Genomic DNA, 23,079 nt, shown 5'->3' with positions numbered 1-23,079 from the left:
GCCTTGGTGCACCTTTGCCTGCGACGCTCCACCAAGGCGTCCTGCCCCTTCACACACGCAGCCGTTCCATCGGCAGATCGCGCTGCGCTCTCTGCGTCGCTTGCGAGTCGACTATCCACCAGCTCCCTCTGCTGACTCGCCTCTCAGCTCCCCGATGGCTCCCACTTAAGACTACGGCCAAACAACAGAGGCCACTGCCGGGATTATACCTGCGACGTAAACCCTCTGGCCAACGAGACGGACGCTACGTACCTAGAAAGCAGGTATCAACTTCCATCCGTCTTACGGCGCAACTGGAGAAGAGTAATCAGAGCTACCTTCATCCGACACCTTAGGACCAGCGCGCAGTTTCTGTACCTTTCCTGCTATACAAAATACGAGGGTTTTTGATTAACGAAAGGCCGTATTAAAAAGGATAATACTGACGGTTTTGACTTTTTATTGAAAATATGATAATAAATGATGCCTCAGTAAGTTTTTTATTCCATTCAATAATAGAGGCAATATTCATTATTATAACCTGATAGAAGTTACAGTAAAGTAAATTTAATTAAAGTATTGCTGGCAAGTTTAGATTCTATCTAGAGGTATACAAATTTTGCACATTTCATTTCTTGCTGTTTATCAGGGTGTTATTTTGTGATGGCTTAGTGGTTCATACTCTGGCGTCGCAATAGTGCTGAAGATCCATTATTATTTGTTCGCACGTCACTTCCAACGTATTTAAGATAAGAAATTTTAATGAGCTTCATTTACAAATTTCTTGAGTTCTGTGCATGTACGTAAACATTACTCTGAGGCTACGTAATTCTTGCTATGATAAACTCGCGGAAAAAGTCGCAACACCAAAAAGTAATATATTTATCTAGGTAAAATAACCGATGTAACCGCCGGAAAGCTGACTCAAAGCACCCAAACGTCCATGCATTGTCTTCCGCGGGGACCGGGTGTCATTTGTGGCACGGAATTCCATGCCTCTTACTCTTCGTCGGTCTATAAAGAAACGGTTAATGCTGTTTGTGGATGTCGCTGGAGTCGTCGTCCGATGATGTCCCGCATGTGTTCGGTGGAGACAGATCTGGGATCCAAGGCAACATGTCGACTCTGTGTAGAGGATGTTGGATTACAACAGCGGTACGTGGGGGAGCATTATCCTGCTGGAAAAGAGCCCCTGAAATTATGTTCATGAATGGCAGCACAACAGATCGAATCACCACATTAATGTACAGATTTACAGTTAACGTGGATGGGATAACCAAGAGATTGATTCACGCTGTCATACGAAATGAACCCAGACCATAACTCAGGGTGTAGGTCCGGTGTGCCTAGCGAGCAGACACCCTGGTTGCAGGTCCACAATTGGCGTCCTCTTAACCAACATACGGTGATCACTGGCACCGAGGCAGAACCAGCTTTCTCAGAATACCTCCTCCCTGCCCTCCAATGAGTTCTCACTTGACACCACTGAAGTCGCAAATGGCGGTGGTTTGGGGTCAGTGGAATGCACGCTACAGGGAAACTATGTCGATTTGTAACAGTTCGTTGTGTCAGTGTGATGCTTGCTGCTGCTCAAAATGCTGTTGCAGTTGCAGTATGATGCCCAGAGCCATACCCTCAGCAGGACTGTCTTCCCTCTAGGTAGCGCCACATGGCTACCCGGAGCCCGGTCTTCTTGGGACCGTTCATTCTCGTGGCCACCGCCACCAGCAGCCACGTACAGTGACTACATTTCTGCCAAGTCTTTCTATAGGATCGCAGAAGGAACATCCAGCTTCTCGTAGCCCTATTACACGACCTTGTTCAAACTCAGTGAAATGTTGATAATGGCATCTTTCTCGCCTTAAAGGCATTCTTGACTAAACATAAACTCACCAAGCCCAATCTCAAAGGTAATCAAAGCTTACGACCGTTACGGCTTGTATTGAAAGAAAACCTCATTTGCTTCCGCATAGTGGCGGTACTAGTATAACTCTTATGTGACTAGTGGGAATGTGAATAGATATAATGTTTCAGATGTAGAAACACGCCTACCATCTTTCGTTTATGTCAGACAACTCCATCTTGTGATTTCTCCGTACCAGTGTAGAAAGTTTTCACCTGTCTATAATTTCAGTAATGATAATTTATTTGTTATTTCAAATTATTACTTTTGATTTTATTAACGAATTATAGTAATTGATAACATTTTCTCACAGTTATTTTGTACCAGGTTGTTGTGTTGCTTATACATGCGTGAGCAATCTCTTGCCGCACATTTGCTTAAAGAAAAACATAAATGTTACTGTTCTTATTATCGATTAGGTAATGAACAGATATTGTCCAATTGGACTGGCGACAACTGATTTTTACATATTATTTCATTTGATTTTTCTGTGGGCCATTCGAAATTTCGTTGTATCCATTTTCTTTTCGTACTTTACTGTGTGTGTGAATGCACTGTTTTACATACATTCTCAAAATTCAACTATGCAGAAAGTATAGGAAGTTATTTCTAAAAATAGCTACATTGTGTGATCAAAAGTATCCGGACACCTGCCTGAAAATGGCTTACAAGTTCGTGGCGCCCTCCATCAGTAATGCTGGAATTCAGTATGGTGTTGGCACACCCTTAGCCTTGAAGACAGCTTCCACTTTCGCAGGCAAAAGTTCAGTCAGGTGCTGGAAGGTTTCTTGGGGAAAGGCAGCCCACGTGCTGCACTGAGAAGACGTATCGATGTCGGTCGGTGAGGCCTGGCACGAAGTCGGCGTTGCAAAACATACCAAAGGTGTTCCATAGGATTCAGGTCATGACTCTGTGCAGGCCAGTCTATTACAGCGATGTTATTTTGTGTTACCACTCCGCTACAGGCCGTGCATTATGAACAGGTGCTCGATCGTGTTGAAAGATCCAAATCGCCATCCGCGAATTGCTCTTCAATAGCGGGAAGCAAGAAGGTGCTTAAAACACCAATGTAGGCCTGTGCTGTGATAATGCCACGCAAAACAACAAGAACACGACCACGCCATAACACCACCGCCTCCGAATTTTATTGTTGCCACTACACACGCTGACAGATGACGCACACCGGGCATTCGCCACACCCACATCCTGCCGTCGGATCGCCACATTGTGTACCGTGATTCGCCACTCCACATAACGTTTTTCCATTGTCCAATCGTCCAAGCGAGGCGTCGTTTGGCATTTACCAGCGTAATGTGTGGCTTATGAGCAGCTCCTCGACCGCGAAATCCAAGTTTCCTCACCTCCCGCCTAACTGTCATAGTACTTGTAGTGGATCCTGATGCAGTTTGGAATTCCTGTATGATGGTCTGGATAGATGTCTGCCTATTACACATTACGACCCTCTTCAACTGTCGGCAGTCTGTCAGTCAACAGACGAGGTCGGCCTGTATGCTTTTGTACTGTACGTGTCCCTTTACATTTCTACTTCAGTACCACATCGGAAACAGGGACCCAGGGATGTTTAGGGGTGTAGAAATATCGCGTACAGACGTATGACACAAATGACATCCAATCACCTGACCACGCTTGAAGTCCGTGAGTTCCGCGGAGCGCCCCAGTCTGTTCTCTCACGAAGTCTAATGACTACTGATGTTGCTGATATGGGGTACCTGGCAGTAGGTGGCAGCAAAATGCACCTAATATGAAAAACGTATGTTTTTGGGGTGTCCGGATACTTCTGATCGTATAGTGTAGTTGTACGCTTCTCCCCGGTAATTACTTAGCCACTGCGTTAACGGCTGCCCCAAAAATTGTCTTTTTATGATTAGTTTCACATGATCGCAGTCGCGCCCATAAATTCATATTGACCGATTAGCAATGGGGAGGTTACATCTTCAGTCGGCCTCGCAAGTCAGAGCGTACCGTGTTCCAGTCTTCTCACGTAGGAAAAATCGCTGAACCCCACCGTTCCGCGTGGCAGTCAGATGCACTGACTTCTCGGCTTCGGAGTTAGACGGCATAGAACCGAGGGGCCAGTAATTAACGCATAATCACTATTAATTGTACTGCTCTCAATGCTGTATTAATTCTGGAGTGGAAAACTGAACTGTACTGTCATGCTTCGATAAGTCCAGCAATTTGTAGTAACTAAGTCTGGTGATTTATAAACTTTTAGGGTTTGCTATTTTCTAAAAATAATAGAAATCGATCAACATCGGTACGAACTCATTCTAAATGATCAAACAAATAATGTAGCCATCTGTACTTCTTAATTTCGCGACACAAAACTCTTTTTTCTCCAATTTAGCATTTGATATGTTAATAATAATGGTAAACATTTTTTTGGGTCTGCAGGTTGCACAGAAGCCAGACAACTGGGACGACGTTTTCAACGCAACGAAAGAAGGAAGTCCCTGCCCTCAGCTGAATGCAGAGGGGAAGTACATTGGGAACGAAGACTGCCTGTACATCAACATTTTCACACATCTGGTAATAATAAAGTAGTAGCAGGAGAAGTAATAGTGATAGTAGCACAAACAACATAAATTTCCCATGCCATTTCTTTGTTTTCATAGCTGACAGAAGCAGAAGATGCTTTTCTACACTAAAAAGAAATGACTATGACACGTTTGGCAGCATGCCGGAATCTTCCTACCACTCATGTTAATCGATCTGGGGAAACCATAGGAAACCTAAACCATGATGCCCGGCCAGGGATAAGGCGCGTAATGTGCAAAAAATAGTAAATGGCAAATTCATTGTTAAAGCAGAAGAATGAGTGATGACACTTCGTTAAAATATCCGCTGAGAAATGATATCCTAGCATTAGACTCACCCACAAAAGACTTCGAGAAAACCTCATCTTGATGATCCTCAAGGGAAAGCCTCACAATGTTCAGTTACGCGTAATCCTCACACTTATTGAATTTTCTATGCTTTTAATAACTGTGTAATGCAAGTACTTGATTTGTAATGCATCTGTGCCGGGGCAGGCTCAGAAGGTATAGAAAACTATACCTCGCCACACAATGATAGCCCGAACTTGCTGCACTAGCTCCAGCACACCTGCCACAAATGACTGGTCAACTATCTCCACTGGAGACAAGGAACCTTATAAAAGGTACCCTGAGCCATCTGCCCTCAGCTAAAAGCGTCGGCTGTAAATCTTAAGACCTGAAGGTAAGTGAAAGTATGTTGATCTTGTCCGCCCGGTTGGCCGTGCGGTCTAATGCACGGCTTTCCGGGCGGGAAGGAGCACCTGGTCCCCGGCACGAATCCGCCTGGCGGATTTGTGTCGAGGTCCGGTGAACCGTCCAGTCTGTGGATGGTTTTTAGGCGGTTTTCCATCTGCCTCGGCGAATGCGGGCTGGTTCCCCTTATTCCGCCTCAGTTACACTATGTCGGTGATTGCTGCGCAAACAAGTTCTCCACGTATGCGTACACCACCATTACTCTACCACGCAAACATAGGGATTACACTCGTCTGGTGTGAGACGTTCCTTAGGGGGTCCACCGGGGGCCGAACCGCACAATAACCCTGGGTTCGGTGTGGGGCGGCGGAGGGGTGAAGTGGACTGCGGTAGTCGTCGTGGGGTTGTGGACCACTGCGGCTGCGGCGGTGACGGAGCCTCTCCGTCGTTTCTAGGTACCCGGTTAACCTACGATACAATACAATGTTGATCTTGGAGGAAAACACTGGAGAAACAAATTTTTATTGTAAGCCACTCGGAACACTGTGCGAGAAGGAACGTAGAGTGGGTAGTTGTATGTCACGTAACGTGCAGAATATATTTAACAAATAATTCGAATGGTGCTCTGGAAACACAAGATGGCCAGTCAAGTAGTCACACCCCACCCAGGTTTCACCAAAACTGTGAGAGAAGACAGGAGAACACACACACACACACACACACACACACAGAGAGAGAGAGAGAGAGAGAGAGAGAGAGAGAGAGAGAGAAAGAGAAAGATAGACAAAAGCTTGGTTGTACGAACAAGAATAATGGTGTGGTGAAAATAATATATATAGCAAGCTTGCGTCATATGAGTTGACGTTCAACTGTACCTAGTTGTTTGTTTACAGAGGTTTGTGGTTCAACAAATGCCGCGATCTAGCCTTAAAAAACTACGTTAACTTTTATAAGGATTTTTTTCATATACTATCGTCTTACAGAACGTAACTATTTCTTCGATTCTCTGGTAACTCGTTATTCTTGTGATTATATGTCCGAAAATAATTGAAATAAAAAATTTCTAGTCAGCATTGCAAACTCATCCTCTGATAAGCTTTCAGATTCAGTAGGAAATAACGTGCGTCCACACAAGAGGTTGATGTAAAGTGCGAAATGAAACGATGATCGATTTATTATGCTGTTTTCAAATCATTCAAAATGAGAGACTTATGTATTTTTAGCATTTTTGGATGGATAAATAAGTTCATCTGATTTTTGTTATGGTGTGGTTGTATCCATTTCATTTTTATGTCATAAATATCTGCGCCTCGCGGTATTACCCACGGTTAAACAGTAATTTATAAAGAAAGGTTAATGCTGAAACTCAGTATCCACGGATATGTGCCATGACGAAAGTTATCTCTGGGACGTTTTGAGGCGGAGCCATTTGCGGCCCAGCAGACCGCTCGACATCGGGAAAGAAAGACGATGGGAGAAACTGACAGAATACACATCGCTTACAAGTCACCCGTTCTCTTAAGGAGAAATTTTTTACACGGTCAAGTAGCGAATTACAAAACGTGCCAGGAAAGAGAGTAAACAATTCCACAACTATTTGCGACATGCCAAGCACGGGAAAGATTATAATTGTCTTGGTGTGTTTGGAGAGCCAGATAGTCACTGTAATACGTCTCTGTAAACAACGTTCCGAGATTTCTTGTTCTCTACTCTCGATGCATGCGCGCAGCCAGCCTAGAACTGCCCGTGAAAGAAACATGGTGTGCCCAGATGAATACCTGTCGCTTCTAGCATTTCTCCTTGACTCTTATTTATAGTGATAGAAAAGGCCATTTTCAAAGGGAACTGTAAGCGTTTGGACTGGAAAGGCAAGGTTGTTAGAATGATAGGAATTCGTGGTATGAATGCTGCCTCGCCTTTGGCTCCGCCGGTGATGATGGGGCCTGCACGATATGCCTTCTCAGCTCCGTGATGCGTAATCTGGTACCATTGGTGCATCCAGGTTACACATCAGTATGAAAGGCACACCACCTTCAGGTCCAACTTGTGGACGGCATCCCCGACAGCTCTGATATGTTTAGAAACCCTACAGCATATGTTTTAGCGTCGTCTTTTTTCGTCATCGTATCGGCAGACATATAGTTGGCCATCTCACCAGGTACTCGATCAATAATTCTTTTACTGGTGTTTCTCACCGAATCATTCTTGGCCGTCAATAGTGCTCTTTTACATAACCATTTGTCGTTGCTCACGATTTGCTGTAACCTCGGAAAAAGTTCATTAATTACCTTCCGAGCTTACAATGTTGCAGAAGTGGGTACCAAATTTATTAACCTTTCCGCATCCATTGCTATGCGGCACTTGTCGATCTCGAGGAAGTATTGAGCGAAGAGCCCAGACTCTTGGTCATTGTAGAACTGGACTGTCATTTTAATTGTCAAACGTTTACCCACATGGCGAAGACTTGAGGCACGCGATGATCTAGACTGCCAGAGTGCCACGCTCGATGACCGGCAACATCTGTCGGAAATCGCCTTCGAGCAAGACAACCACTCCACTCATCAACACTCGGATACCGCGGATGTTACATCGAGTATTCGTCACCCAAGATCAATTTGCATTGCTGCATCGTAGCGGCGCAATCAGTGCGCTTGCTTACATTGTAGATGACCGTTTCCTCACTCGCAAGGTTCAGAGGAAGCTTAAACGCCGAATGGACAGTTCTTTCTCCGCTGAGCAAGGTCGCTGCTATTCCAGAGTACGTAACGGCCAGCGCGACATTCCTGTCCTTGCACAATTGCGCCAGTAGCAAATTCAAAAGGAATGTCTTGCCGGTAGCCCCATATGTGTCCAAGGAATAAGGACCCCCTTTTCCGTTCTCCACGCGACTCAAAATTTTATTAAAAATGCGCCTTTACTCCGGTAAAAGCTGGGGCTCAGTTTGGGCAACCTGAGCCCCCAAGGCTGCGGTGTCGTAACTGAGCTCCTTGAACAAATCAGTGAGCTACTGTCCCGCTAGTTGTGGCGTGGGTATGCCGAAAAAAGACGGCCGTTTTCCCACCACTGAACAGCCTTTCTCCTCAGTAAGCGTTAGCGCTTCGTTGAAATATATGTCGTCGCTGGTCTGCACTGTTCTGTGGTACCGGTGTGCGATCTCTTTGGATAATGCGGTTTTATATTTGTTCCGAAGCGTCATGGATTCGAAAGTCCGCAGGTGCTCAGCGTGACAGCGGACAGCCCTCTCAACTCGACCGATGTCCAGCACAATACGGCATCCTACATCGAAGCGTCCCAGTGGTCGTCATCTTTTAAAAGTCCCATCGCCTCACACACTTCCTGGAATGGGGCTTTTTACTGTCCATCTACTGTTTTGAGCGTCTGAAAACTGAAGGGGGCCCCGGACACGGGTCAGCAGCAGTCGCACACAATAACACTCAATGTGTGTTACATGCGCGGTACAAATTCACCGCAAGGCCATCTCATGCCTTCACACAGTGCCAACCTTTGGCGGGAGTGTCCTACACACGACGCTACCATTCTTTCCGTGACGCGTTCCATGTGGAATATTTTGCCACTTCTGCGTACACTAATTTCGAGCAAAATCGTCCATCTGGCATAGACGGAAAATCCGGTGAGGGTAGCAGTGGGCGGAGTCATTACTCGATTGCGCAAGTTGGCCTCCGTGAAGTACATGTGCCCGCAATGGAGAAGTCCCACCGCAAGATGTGTCACTGTCGGATGCCTCTCTTTAAGCCGCAAACCCTGCATCCGCCATGCCACTTCGTTGCTGCTCACATACCGATCCGCCTTAAATGTCTGCACTTCATCTTTTAGGTCAATATTAGCGTACCCCTGCCGTTGCACAATAAATATCGCCCAGTCAGTGCCTTTGTTTATGTAGTTGCAAATATATTTAATTGTCTGAAACGAGTTGCAAAACTCCACATTAATGAGGCCGTTAGCTGTGAGTACAGGACCACCCCGCAGTCGATCACTACAACGCCCTGCGCGGCGCCTCTCGCTTTGCGACCGTACGTTACCGGTCATCAGGCACTCTGCTTCTGAACAACCTTTTGGATCTCTTTTAACAGTGCCCGATACTACTTTTTGGCGCATTTCCCGTCCTCCCTCACGGGGATGTCGGATTCAGCACTCCTCAAGGACGGTGCATTAGGATGTTAGTGGCTGTGTCATATAGCTATTTATAACGAATCACTCAAATCTAACCAGAAAAGCCACGTCATTGTCCGAAAAGCAAACCTTCTGTATGCTACAAACAATAGAAATCATCAAAGAAACTACAAATCATTGAAATCCAAAGAGAAAAACAAAGTCAGTGTTCACGAATCACGATAATATCACAATACAACACACTCCCAAAATCTAAGTTCTTAACACTAATTCTTCTGAACAATCGATACCTTAGAAGCAAACGATATCTACAAAAAAATTACAAATCGAAACGGAAAAGTCAAGTCATTTTCTCAGAATCCCGATGATAGCATAATCCAATATACTTCCCAACATTATAAGTACTGCGAATTGTTTTCATGTACTTAAGTTATGTTGCTATTGAGTTTACAACGACTTTATCCTACAAGAATATTTATGCAATGCTAGATTCATGTAAGTACTTATTTGATTTGTCAAAACAATTAAAAACAAGTCCTACGCTAAACTTAATGCATTCATTTGATAATTAACTTTCATGGATAAGTTTATAGTCACGTTATCCATCCTACGGGAACACTAGTTATATTGACCATCCCATGGGGGCAGCGAGTTTTTCCTGAATAAATGTAGCCTGTGTGTTAATTCAGTTTATTGGCTATCTCTAATCCAAAGTTCATTCAAATATGTCCAGTCCCTTCAGCGTGTAGAAGTAACACACATAATAACTCGTCGAAGAGGGAAAATAACAATTTTTTTGTTCGGCGCAGCGGAAATTTCATAATATTTGTACGTGAAACAACGTCACCTGTCCTTATGTGTGTGCCTATTACCAGCCGATATGCTCATATATCATAATACAACGTCACCTGTCCTTATGTGTGTGCCTATTACCAGCCGATATGCTCATATATCATAATCAAGTCCAGTCTGACTAAAAGCCTACCACGTTCTGCATGTAAAGCCACTACGTCTTTCTGTCGTACAGAATTTAAATGACACTGTTGTGGGTCTTCAAATGTCTCAGAAGATACACAATAAACGTGACGCTCAAGGCTAAAATGCAACGGGCTCTTATGGAAGTATGGATTAAACACTTTGAGGATTGTATATGCGTTGTATTCATTACATTGAATCATATTATGTAGAACATATTAAAAAAAAAAGAATTTTCGCAAATACGATATAGTTCAAAAGTCAAGGAGTAAATAGCTTTTTATAAGAGTGATTATTGTTCCTCATATCACGTTATAGCCTTCAGATCAATAAATATCTTGTACTACACGGTTTCAAAAGTAGCTTATGTGTGAAACCAAGGTATAAGCCAATTCCATTCCAAATTTCTTTCAAATCCGGCCACCTGTTTCAGCGTGAAGGAGTAACAAACATACTCACACACGAAGTTTCGCATTTGTAAGATACAATAGTAGAAATCAGTAGAAAGGCATGGATAGTTGCAAGAGAATTAACATTGTCGGTTGGAATAGTTGTGCACAATGAATATGCATGCAATAGTATGAAATCCAATATACTGACAAATTCAATCGAATGGTAGTACAATATACTCGTATAACAAGACATCAAAGATTCTGGTGGTAAAGGTTGGAACTCGGTATAAAGATAGACGACTCTGCGTGGCATTAATGTGTGTCTCTACTGCAGATGTGAAACAGACACCGTTACAGTTAGTGACATAAATCACGATTGTGACAATGCCATGCGATAGACTGTTATCATATCATCAAATAGCAGAAAACGGTACGTACAACGAAATGGAACTCTCTCTTTAAGATGAGCTGTTCAAGTAGAGTGATCGATAATTTCGTTAGACTGGGAGCATGATGTTAACAGAACGGAAAATATGGGCAAAGTATAAAATTATCTGAGGTATACAAAGGGTTGCTTTCGCGCAAATTAAGGGCCACAAACCGTTATTCTTCTCAACTTGTTGCTGACATACAGATGCCAGTAACTACCAGACGTGCACCACAGATTTTGCCACATGACAGACATCTTGCATTTAAGAAAAGACTGCAAAAACTCGCATTAACATCCAAATATGAACAGGCTAGGTTGGAGTTTGCTGAAAAACGTGTCATGGATTTCACAATAGGATAAAGTGATCTTCTGTGATGAGAAGACGTTTAATTTAAATGGGTAGAATGGATTTCAGTAGTATTGACGTGATCTGAGAACGGAGCAGCAGGTAAGAATGAGGAGAAATTTTGGGGGCGGAAGTGCCACTTGGGCAGTCTTCTGGTGTGCTAAACTTAAATCACCCATTGCTTTGATGAACACTAGAATGAACACTGAGATGCTAGAAACAGAATTGAATAGAATATATAAAGACCTAGGGGACGAAATTGTAATATTTCAACAAGGTAATGCATCAATCTATGTTTCTGTTAGAGCTAAATAGCCGTTTGAAGAAAAACATATTGATTTCATGCCCTGGTTTGCACGTAGGCCGGATCAGGACACCGTGGGAAACCTTTGAGGAATAAGTGTAAGACGAGTTTATCGAACATGAGGCCGCATGTGAGCTGAAAAGACCAGTATGAGAAGAGTAGACGACAATTTCACTGCAAGAACAACCAATGCTAACAAAACCAATCCCGAAGAGAATTTTCGAGATAATTGGGAAGAACAGAGGTTGGACTAAGTACTAACAATGTAATAACATAACAGGAGAGTATCTTTATATCAGTTTCCACCCAGAAAAAGCAAACACCTCCTTTTGTTATTGGAAAGAATCTTTGTAATTACGTCATGATAGTTTATGCGTTACATGTATCTACTACTTTTATGGTAAATTCGATACACGTATGTTTCAGACATTTTACTCTTACTTTCGTGGAATCCCGCCTCAATACTGATTTCCACTACTGTATATGCAGTTTAATCTGTGGCTAGACACGAAAGTACTATCTCGCCACTTGAATCACAGTTACACATACGAACTGCGCTAACTGTTTCAGGTTCCTGATGATGGCGACGTAAACGACATTATCAAGGTGATGAGGGACGTCATTGTGGTGATTCACGACGGCGGCTTCACAACGGGCAGTGGCAGCTTGACCAGGTTCTCTCCAGAACACCTCATGGACCACAACGTCGTTCTCGTTACCTTCAACTATCGGCTCGGCCCGCTGGGTGAGACTCATTTCTAAGTGTCTGTCAATAACGGTTATGCATTAGGGATTTTTCCATTACCACAGACGAAATTAAGTTCGGCGGAATTGAAGTGGGTGATTTAGATGTGGCCGTCATCGTATCTGTCTCTAGCAGACCCGCGGGTAGCCCTGAAAGACATTATCTACATGTCACCTCCCCTTATTATTCTAAGTAATGAGGTATTTGAAACATAAAATCAATTTTTTACACGAGTAGATACCACCACGAACCATGGACCTTGCCGTTGGTGGGGAGGCTTGCGTGCCTCAACGATACAGATAGCCGTACCGTAGGTGCAACCACAACGGAGGGGTATCTGTTGAGAGGCCAGACAAACGTGTGGTGCCTGAAGAGGGGCAGCAGCCTTTTCAGTAGTTGCAGGGGCAACAGTCTAGATGATTGACTGATCTGGCCTTGTAACACTAACCAAAACGGCCTTGCTGTTTAGGTACTGCGAACGGCTGAAAGCAAGGGGAAACTACGGTCGTAATTTTTCTCGAGGGCACGCAGCTTTACTGTATGATTAAATGATGATGGCGTCCTCTTGGGTAAAATATTCCGGACGTAAAATAGTCCCCCATTCGGATCTCCGGGCGGGGACTACTCAAGAGGACATCGTTATCAGGAGAAAGAAAACTGGCGTTCTACGGATCGGAGCGTGGAATGTCAGATCCCTTAATCGGGCAGGTAGGTTAGAAAATTTAAAAAGGGAAATGGATAGGTTAAAGTTAGATATAGTGGGAATTAGTGAAGTTCGGTGGCAGGAGGAACAAGACTCTTGGTCAGGTGAATACAGGGTTATAAATACAAAATCAAATAGGGGTAATGCAGGAGTAGGTTTAATAATGAATAAAAAAAAATAGGATTGCGGGTAAGCTACTGCAAACAGCATAGTGAACGCATTATTTTGGCCAAGATAGACACGAATCCCACGCCTACTACAGTAGTATAAGTTTATATGCCAACTAGCTCTGCAGATGATGAAGAAATTGATGAAATGTATGATGAGATAAAAGAAATTATTCAGGTAGTGAAGGGAGACGAAAATTTAATAGTCATGGGTGACTGGAATTCGACAGTAGGAAAAGGAAGAGAAGGAAACGTAGTAGGTGAATATGGATTGGGGCTAAGAACTGAAAGAGGAAGACGCCTGGTAGAATTTTGAACAGAGCATAACTTAATCATAGCTAACACTTGGTTCAAGAATCATGAAAGAAGGGAGTATACAGGGAAGAACCCTGGAGATACTAAAAGGTTTCAGATAGATTATATAATGGTAAGACAGAGATTTAGGAACCAGGTTTTAAATTGTAAGACATTTCCAGGGGCAGATGTGGACTCTGCCCACAATCTATTGGTTATGAACTGTAGATTAAAACTGAAGAAACTGCAAAAAGGTGGGAATTTAAGGAGATGGGACCTGGATAAACTGACTAAACCAGAGGTTGTACAGAGTTTCAGGGAGAGCATAAGGGAACAATGGACAAGAATGGGGGAAAGAAATACAGTAGAAGAAGAATGGGTAGCTTTGAGGAATGAAATAGTGAAGGCAGCAGAGGATCAAGTAGGTAAAAAGACGAGGGCTAGTAGAAATCCTTGGGTAACAGAAGAGATACTGAATTTAATTGATGAAAGGATAAAATATAAAAACGCAGTAAATGAAGCAGGCAAAAAGGAATACAAACGTCTCAAAAATGAGATCGACAGGATGTACAAAATGGCTAAGCAGGGATGGCTAGAGGACAAATGTAAGGATGTAGAGGCTTATCTCACTAGAGGTAAGATAGATACTGCCTACAGGAAAATTAAAGAGATCTTTGGAGAAAAGAGAACCACTTGCATGAATATCAAGAGCTCAGATGGAAACCCAGTTCTAAGCAAAGAAGGGAAGGCAGAAAGGTGGAAGGAGTATATAGAGGTTCTATACAGAGGCGATGTTCTTGAGGACAATATTATGGAAATGGAAGAAGAGGTAGATGAAATGGGAGATATGATACTGCGTGAAGAGTTTGACAGAGCACTGAAAGACCTAAGTCGAAACAAGGCCCCGGGAGTAGACAACATTCCATTACAACTACTGACAGCCTTGGGAGAGCCAGTCTTGACAAAACTCTACCATCTGATGAGCAAGATGGTTGAGACAGGCAAAATTCCCTTAGACTTCAAGAAGAATATAATAATTCCAATCCCAAAGAAGCAGCTGTTGACAGATGTAAAAATTACCGAACTATCAGTTCAATAAGCCACGGCTGCAAAATACTAACGCGAATTCTTTACAGACGAATGGAAAAACTGGTAGAAGCCGACCTCGGGGAAGATCAGTTTGAATTCCGTAGAAATGTTGGAACACTGACCCTACGACTTATCTTAGAAGCTAGATTGAGGAAAGGCAAACCTACATTTCTAGCATTTGTAGGCTTAGAGAAAGCTTTTGACAATGTTGACTGGAATACTCTCTTTCAAATTCTGAAGGTGGCAGGGGTAAAATACAGGGAGCGAAAGGCTATTTACAATTTGTACAGAAACCAGATGGCAGTTATAAGATTCGAGGCACATGAAAGGGAGACAGTGGTTGGGAAGGGTTGTAGCCTCTCCCCGATGCTATTCAATCTGTATATTGAGCAAGCAGTAAAGGAAACAAAGGAAAAGTTCGGAGTAGGTATTAAAATCCATGGAGAAGAAATAAAAACTTTGAGGTTCGCCGATGACATTGTAATTCTGTCAGAGACAGCAAAGGACTTGGAAGAGCAGTTGAACAGGAGGGTATAAGATGAACATCAACAAAAGCAAAACGAGGATAATGGAATGTAGTCGAATTAAGTCGGGTGATGCTGAGGGAATTAGATTAGGAAATGAGACACTTAAAGTGGTAAAGGAGTTTTGCTATTTGGGGAGCAAAATAACTGATGATGGTCGAAGTAGAGAGTATATAAAATGTCTACTGGCAATGGCAAGGAAAGCGTTTCTGAAGAAGAGAAATTTGTTAACATCGAGTATAGATTTAAGTGTCAGGAAACCGTTTCTGAAAGTATTTGTATGGAGTGTAGCCATGTATGGAAGTGAAACATGGACGATAAATAGTTTGGACAAGAAGAGAATAGAAGCTTTCGAAGTGTGGTGCTACAGAAGAATGCTGAAGATTAGATGGGTAGATCACATAACTAATGATGAGATACTGAATAGAATTGGGGAGAAGAGGCGTTTGTGGCACAACTTGATTAGAAGAAGGGATCGGTTGGTAGGACATGTTCTGAGGCATCAAGGAATCACCAATTTAGTACTGGAGAGCAGCGTGGAGGGTAAAAATCGTAGAGGGAGACCAAGAGATTAATACACTAAGCAGATTCAGAAGGATGTAGGCTGCAGTGCGTACTGGGAGATGAAGAAGCTTGCACTGGATAGAGTAGCATGGAGAGCTGCATCAAACCAGTCGCAGGACTGAAGACCACAACAACAACAACACAAGTAGATTAAAGAGATGATTTTATGTTCTGCGTATATACATTCCTAATTCATCAGAGCTTATTTCGTCCGTTTTCTAAATTACCTCAACAAATAATGTTTTCCTCTTTGCACCATTCATGCTGATTATTTTTTATTTTATTGGTTTCAGGCAAAACCCATTTCACCAGATACAATAATGTGGCATAATAATACAAAGAGAATATCTATCTGACTTTATTACAAGTATGAAATATTACTGCACGAGATGATTAGTCTATAAAGCACGTTAGTCTGGCTGTTCTATCATAATAAAAGTCACATTTTTTACATGAAATTCAGTTATGTTTGGAGGTAATGAAACATAAGATCCTCATATTTTAAAGTTCTCTTTTACAAAGACGTATGAAATGGTAAATACATGGCAATGGCCCTATCCACGGACCTAACAGCTACTTTAAGAGAAAAATAATCCTTGGTTTTTAAAATATTGTACAGTGTAATTGTTCTTGAGTAATTGTATTTGTTCTATTCTACTAGTACATGTGCAATACCTCCTAGATGAGGCATGAATCACAGCCTGAAGAGGGAATTAATTTTAACAAATGTTTTGTTTTATTGTTATTCATGTTGTCCGCTCTTACTCTGTTAATAATAAGTTTCTTTTCTCGCCTGCGTTGAGCTGAGAATCCAAGTGTGGCGTGGAATCCGTTGCTGAATCACTCAATGTGCTGTGTGTCTTTGACGTTACAGATTTAAGAGGAAATTACAACATACAAGCTATAGACAGGTTGACTCTAGTGATTAGGACGGGGGTAGAGACAGAGGATCATGTGAAATTTTCTTTGTCCGAAATTATCTTGAGGCAGTCAACCAGACCACCGACCCGTGGAAATAACGCTTTAAACCTGCTGGTGACAAATAGACCTGAACTTTTCAACTCAGTTTACTTTGAATAGGGAATCAGTGACTATAAGGTCATTACAACATAACTGAATAGGGCTGTAAATAGGAATACAAAGAAAGGCAGGAAGATCTTTTTGCTTAGCAACAGCGACAGGAAACAAATTTCGGATTACCTGAGTGGTCAATACGAAAATTTCAATTCCAGCACTAAGAACGTTGAGAATCAATGGACAAAGTTGAAGCGCATTGTACAACACGCTTTAGACAAGTATGTGGCAATAAAAGTTGTCAGAGCTCGAAAAGACCCGCTGTGGTTCGATGACCATGGCAGAAAGCAACTACGAAAGCAAAAGAGAGCTTCGCTGCAAATTTAAACTTAGCCACAACCTCACAGGCAGATAAAAACTAAACGAAACCAAAATTAGGGTAAGGGGAGCAGTGCGTGAAGCATTCACACAAATTCTAAAGTAAAATTCTGTCTACTGATTTGACAGAAAACGCTGAGAAGTTTTAGTTTTATGTTAAATCAGTAACCGCATCAAAGTCATTTGTCCAGACACTCTTTAACCATAATGGCACGGAAACGGAGGACGGCGCCAAAAAGGCCGAAATATTAATCGTCTTTTTCCAAAACTGTCTCACAGAGGAAGATCGCACTGTAGTGCCTACCTTAAACCGTCTCACGAACGACTGGCTGATATCTAAATAAGTGACTATGGGATAGTAAAGCGGATGAAACCACTCAGGAGAGGGAAGGCCACTGGACATGACGGAATGCCAATACGATTCTACATAGAGTATGCAAAAGAACGTACCCTTCTTCTGACAGCAGTGTACCGTATGTCAAGTATTCCCGACGACTGGAAAAAAAGCACACATCATTCACGTTTTGAAGAAGGGTCGCCGAAGACACACAGAAAGCTGTAGGCCTTTCTTTATCTCTGACGTCGGTTATAAAATTTTGAAACGTGTTTTATATTCGCGAACTGACATTTCTGGAGACCAAAAATCTCCTCTGCAGGAATCAATATGGGATGCGAAGACAACGGTCGTGTGAAACCCAGCTGGCTCTGTTAATCCACGAGACCCAGAAAGCAGTAGATGCAGGCGTCCAGGTAGATGCCGTGTTCCTTGACTTCCGGAAGGCGTTCGATACAGTTCCACACTGCTATCTAACGAAGAAAATTCCAGCTTACGAAATATTCTACCAACTGTGTGACTTGATAGAAGAGTTTCTAGCAAATAGAACAGAGCATGTCATTGTGAAAAATGGCTCTGGGCACTATGGGACTTAACTTCTGAGGTCATCAGTCCCCTAGAACTTAGAACTACTTAAACGTAACTAACCTAAGGACAGCATACACATCCATGCGCGAGGCAGGACTCGAACCTGCGACTGTAGCGTGTCATTGTGAACGGAGACAAAACTTCAGACACAAAAGTAACTTCGGGCGTGTCCCAGGGAGCGTTAAAGGTCTTTTCACAATATGTATAAATAGCTAGTAGATAATGTCTAAAGTTCTGTGAGACTTATCGCAGATGGTACTGTTGTAGACAGAGAAGTTAGGACGCTAGAAAACTGTAGCAAGACCTGCCGAGCGTCTTCACTAGGTGCAGGCAGTGGCAATTGACTCTCAGCATAAACAAATGTAACGTATTGCGAATACATAAAGACCGTTTGTTGTATGATCACACAATTGCAGAACAATCACTGGAAGCAACTAGTTCCATAAATTATCCAAGAGTATGCCTACGGAGTGATTTGAAGTGGAATGATCACATAAAACTTACTACAGATGGGAGACTGAGGTTTATTGGAAGAATCCACAGGAAATGTAGTCCATCAACAAAGGACGTAGCTTACAAAACACTCGTTCGGCCAATACTTAAATATTTCTCGTCAGTACGGGCTGCTTGCTAGACAGGACTGCTAGACGAAACAGAGAAAATCCAAAGAAGAGCAACGCCTTTCGTTACAGTTTTGTTTAGTGAGGACGAAAGCTTCACAGAGATTATCAGCCACCTCCAGTGGCAGACGCTGCAAGAGAGGCACTCTGCGTCAGGGTGTTGATTATTATTAAAGTTCCGAGAGTGTGCGTTCCTAGAAGAGTCCCACATATATCTCGCGAAACGACCATGAAGATAAAATTAGAGAGATACGAGCCCATACGGAGGCCTACCGGCAATCGTTCTTCCCGCGAACTATTCGTGACTTGAACAGTTAAGGGGGAAGTGACAGTGATAGTCAACGTACCCTCCGCTACAAACCGCAAGGTGGTTTGTGGAGTATAGATGTGGATATTTGGATTTTTTCGTTCAGTATGACAGTCTGTATGAAACTTAGTAACCAGCGCAATTTCCATAGTAGTGGTTGACTTATAGAGGTTCAAATGGTTCATATGGAGCTGAGCACAATGGGACTTAAACTTCTGAGGTCATTAGTCCCCTAGAATTTAGAACTACTTAAACCTAACGAACCTAACGACATCACACACATCCCTGCCCGAGGCAGGATTCGAACCTGCGACCGTAGCGGTCGCGCGGTTCCAGACTGTAGCACATAGAACCGCTCGGCCACTCCGGCGGGCACTTATAGAGGATCTGACACTCAACATGTACAGGCACATAAGTGGTTTCGAACTTTCTTCTTGTTAGGAGTGGGGAAATTGCCAGTTCCGCTTTCATGACAGATATGGGTGTTGAAATGCTTCTTCTTCTGTTTGATATCAATGACGTTCGATCAAGGTGTACAAGTTTACTTTGTTTCCATCATTCCCATGACGTCGAGAGAACCTTAAACGTACACAGAGAAGCACAATTATTTCCGAATACGATTCCACTGTTCTCAAAAATCGTCATTACCTGGTTTTGGCTTATTCGGCGGATTAGATGCACGATGATGATCAGGGTAACATAAAGCCGGTAAGACATGTTCGATGGTTGATATGTCAGATGAGTGCCTGGGAAGAAGAATTCCTGCAGCGGAAATTGCATGGCTCCTGTCGTCTCTGCACTCAAGTTAAGAGCAGCGCACCTTAAACCGGATCACACACGTCACAGGTGATCCAATGACTTCTTAAATCTGTAGAAGAAGCTATGTGGACTGCAGAAGATGTCAATGGTCACTGACGTGGTAACACTGCGAGGTCCAGTACCCACTCATTGCTGTTAATACCAGTTTTTTCTAGTCAATGTTTCCACACAGTGCAGCACAGTCGTAGCAACACGTCCTGTACAAGACAAAATGCAGCGCGAGAAACGCATTTCCTCGACACTAATTATTCTGCCGCTTTCGAACGGATTCATTTGGCTTAAGACTAGTTTTCCTTGGATACCATTTCAACCATTTGGTGTCTTACGATGCCGACATCGATTCCACCTTGGCAGAGGAAACGGTAGCACTGTCCGGCGCTGGAGAAGATGTGTTAAACAGCCGGCAATGCTCGCTATTCGTTACTGTAATGTACTGAGTGAAGCTCTTAGTAAGGTGACGACTCGCTACCTGCTATTCTACCTGGTTCTCATGTTTCTTTCACGCTTGTGAATTTTGGTTCTGGTACTACGACTTTTGGCTCACATCGACTTTGGTCTGTTATGGGCTTTTGAATGATCTGTAAGTTAACTCTGGCACTCTCCTCGCCGACTTGCCTAGTGAATTTAGCAGCTTCCTTACTCCATGTATTTCACATACTCTGAATCGTCCCCTTTAGAACAATTAGACACGACTGTGCTTAAACTGACACACAATATTTTTAGCGCAACGCAATCTGACTTTCAAAAAATCCCTACGAAAGAATGGCGCTGACTAACATTAACCTATACCTTTCACAAATCACTTACCTCACAAAAATCTTCGTTACTGGAACTACTGTAATACAGCGAGCGCCACTACTGCCAGCTAAATAAAAGATTCAAACTACGGAAGGCACTAACTACTGATAGGCATAGTTAGCAAATGAAAGATTTTAATAGAGAACAAACAATGTATTTACCTTAATAGTGTTGAAAAATCATAATATACATAGGAGTTCATGACATCCAGTCTTAAAAATTTCAAAACTCCGCCATCTCTCTCCCCACATCCACCACTGCTGGCGGCTCACCTCCAACTGCGCAACGCTACGCGCTGTTAACATCCAGCTGCCGCTGCCCAACACTACAATGGCAGACAACAATGCAAATTAGCCACAGACTGCACGCAGCACAGCCAGTGATTTTCATACAGTGCGCTACGTAGCGTTGCCAATAAGAAAACATAAACAGCCTACTTACATAGCCCCCATGCTCCCCACAAAAAATTTTACAAATTGTTTTGGGCAGTGGCCAATAATGATTTGATAAAATTTTCCATAATTACAATAACAAAGAAATCAAACGCACGCACTTATTGATACAATGTTGGTCAAAAGCTAAAATTTTCTCACAGTCCATAAAGACAGTCCAGATTGTTCATCACAGGAAAATTGCAGTGTTTTTCTCAAAGCCTGAGCAGTAAAAGAAAATGCACACGGAAGTAGTGGATTTCCACGCAGTCTTGAAGAAGTAGTGTTGTCCTTCCAACAGAAAGACAATGCTGACAGGTAATGGGCCACAACAGAGCAAACCCACCACAGAGTCAGTCGAAGTTTTGAAGACTACTGGTAGGTAGGTCATCACAGAGTAGACCCACTGTAGTCCTGGTAGAGATTGTGGTATTGGTGGGCCATCAAACGTGCAGACCCACTGTAGTCCTTGTAGAGATAATGGTACTGGTGGGCCATCAAAGATGCAGACCCACTGTAGTCCTTGTAGAGACGGCCAGCAGCCATCTGTTGCGACTGTGCAGGTGCACAATCACCATCGAAGAGTCTTGCGGAGAATATAGCAAGTCCATAAACCACCACTTGTGCACTCACAAAGTTTTTGAAATTGTCCTTAGAACCAGCAATGCTGTTATCCAGTCCCTTGCTGAATTATTAACACACGTGCAAACACTAACAGTCCCTACTTCTCAAATATTGTCCATATACTATGACCAACAGAAACGTGTGCAGTGAAATGTAACTTACAAGTTAATAATATGATGAACTGGTGAGAATTACAATTTTATAACATGAGAATACAATTACAAAGATACAGAAAACATCATTAAAACATAATAATATAGATAACATTTGTAGTAATACAGGCTTTACAAAAGAATAGAAATAAACATGTACATCAGTGTTACAGGAATTATGACGTAAGTACATACATGAAAGATGAGAATAACTTTTGCAACATCACCTTCACACATGAAAATTAAAACAAAACAGAATAAATAAATAATGTCTAAACATCTTTACAAAGTAAATAACATATTATAAATGCAATTTATATTTGAGGATAACAGTATTCCTCATCATAGTGAATGTAGCTTAGTACTAAAAAAATTCTACAACATAAGTCTTGTCAGATAAACACATAAAGACAGGAAAACACAAATACACAAGGGAACACAAACACATAGTAGGATAACACAAGGAAAGGACAGGGTTTCTTTTACTGCAGTATTTTGCAAACAAAACTTTCTTTACTTCTCGGAGATCTCCCTTCATTCTTCATTATTTCCAAAAAGTCCTATCTATACCTGCTTTCTGTACTTTTTTCGTATGACTTCTCAATGCATTTCTTCCAATTCATCACAACTCATTCTCTTGTATAGTCTACCCCCTCTTGAGCTAACTTAAATCTACTCAGCTCAGATGCTAAACTAAGGGACGAGGCAATGCAGCAGCACAAAACAATTAACACAAACAGCAATGATAAAAAATGCAAATGCCAAAGCAAGCAGCATAAATTAGCAGAGCAATTGCAAAATTACATCTAATATAAGGCAATGTGCAGCAAACAATAAAAATAAATCAGTAGCAAAACTGGCTTAACAGAGTAATACAAAGTCAAATTCAGTAACACTATGCCTGGCAAGCAGCAGCAGTAAATGCTATAACTTATACCTAAGCATGACAAAGGTCAAGCAGAAAAAATAGTACACTAAAAACAACAAATCAGATAAAGGAAATGTATAATCACATCTTAATGTCTATGTAATTAAAGTGGTGTACCACAACTTATTCTACGAAAAATATTACCAAGTAGTTGAAAAGAAAATTATGTACGCAAGTCCTGTGAAGGGAAATGTCTTTTTGTGCTCATTCGTTTTTTTTTAAGTTATTATTTACTGGATCTGTAGGCATAAAATATATTAGTACATCCATAAAATTTTATTTTAACCAA

General features: G+C 42.3%; 1 protein-coding gene across 1 annotated transcript in view; it reads left to right on the top strand.

Annotated features, from left to right (window-relative positions):
• Positions 1-23,079, top strand: part of LOC126482011 (venom carboxylesterase-6-like) — a 149,029-nt gene that overhangs the window by 16,672 nt on the left and 109,278 nt on the right. Inside the window, exons 2-3 of the mRNA XM_050105979.1 lie at positions 4,298-4,432; positions 12,282-12,456. Coding sequence (XP_049961936.1) covers positions 4,298-4,432; positions 12,282-12,456 — 310 coding nt within the window. The remainder of the gene's footprint in view (positions 1-4,297; positions 4,433-12,281; positions 12,457-23,079) is intronic.

This window comes from Schistocerca serialis, chromosome 5 (assembly GCF_023864345.2).
Source record: "Schistocerca serialis cubense isolate TAMUIC-IGC-003099 chromosome 5, iqSchSeri2.2, whole genome shotgun sequence".
In the NCBI taxonomy this organism is placed as follows: domain Eukaryota; kingdom Metazoa; phylum Arthropoda; class Insecta; order Orthoptera; family Acrididae; genus Schistocerca; species Schistocerca serialis.
The sequence above is the reverse complement of the archived record's forward strand: the minus strand, read 5'-3'. Positions and strand labels throughout refer to the sequence as shown.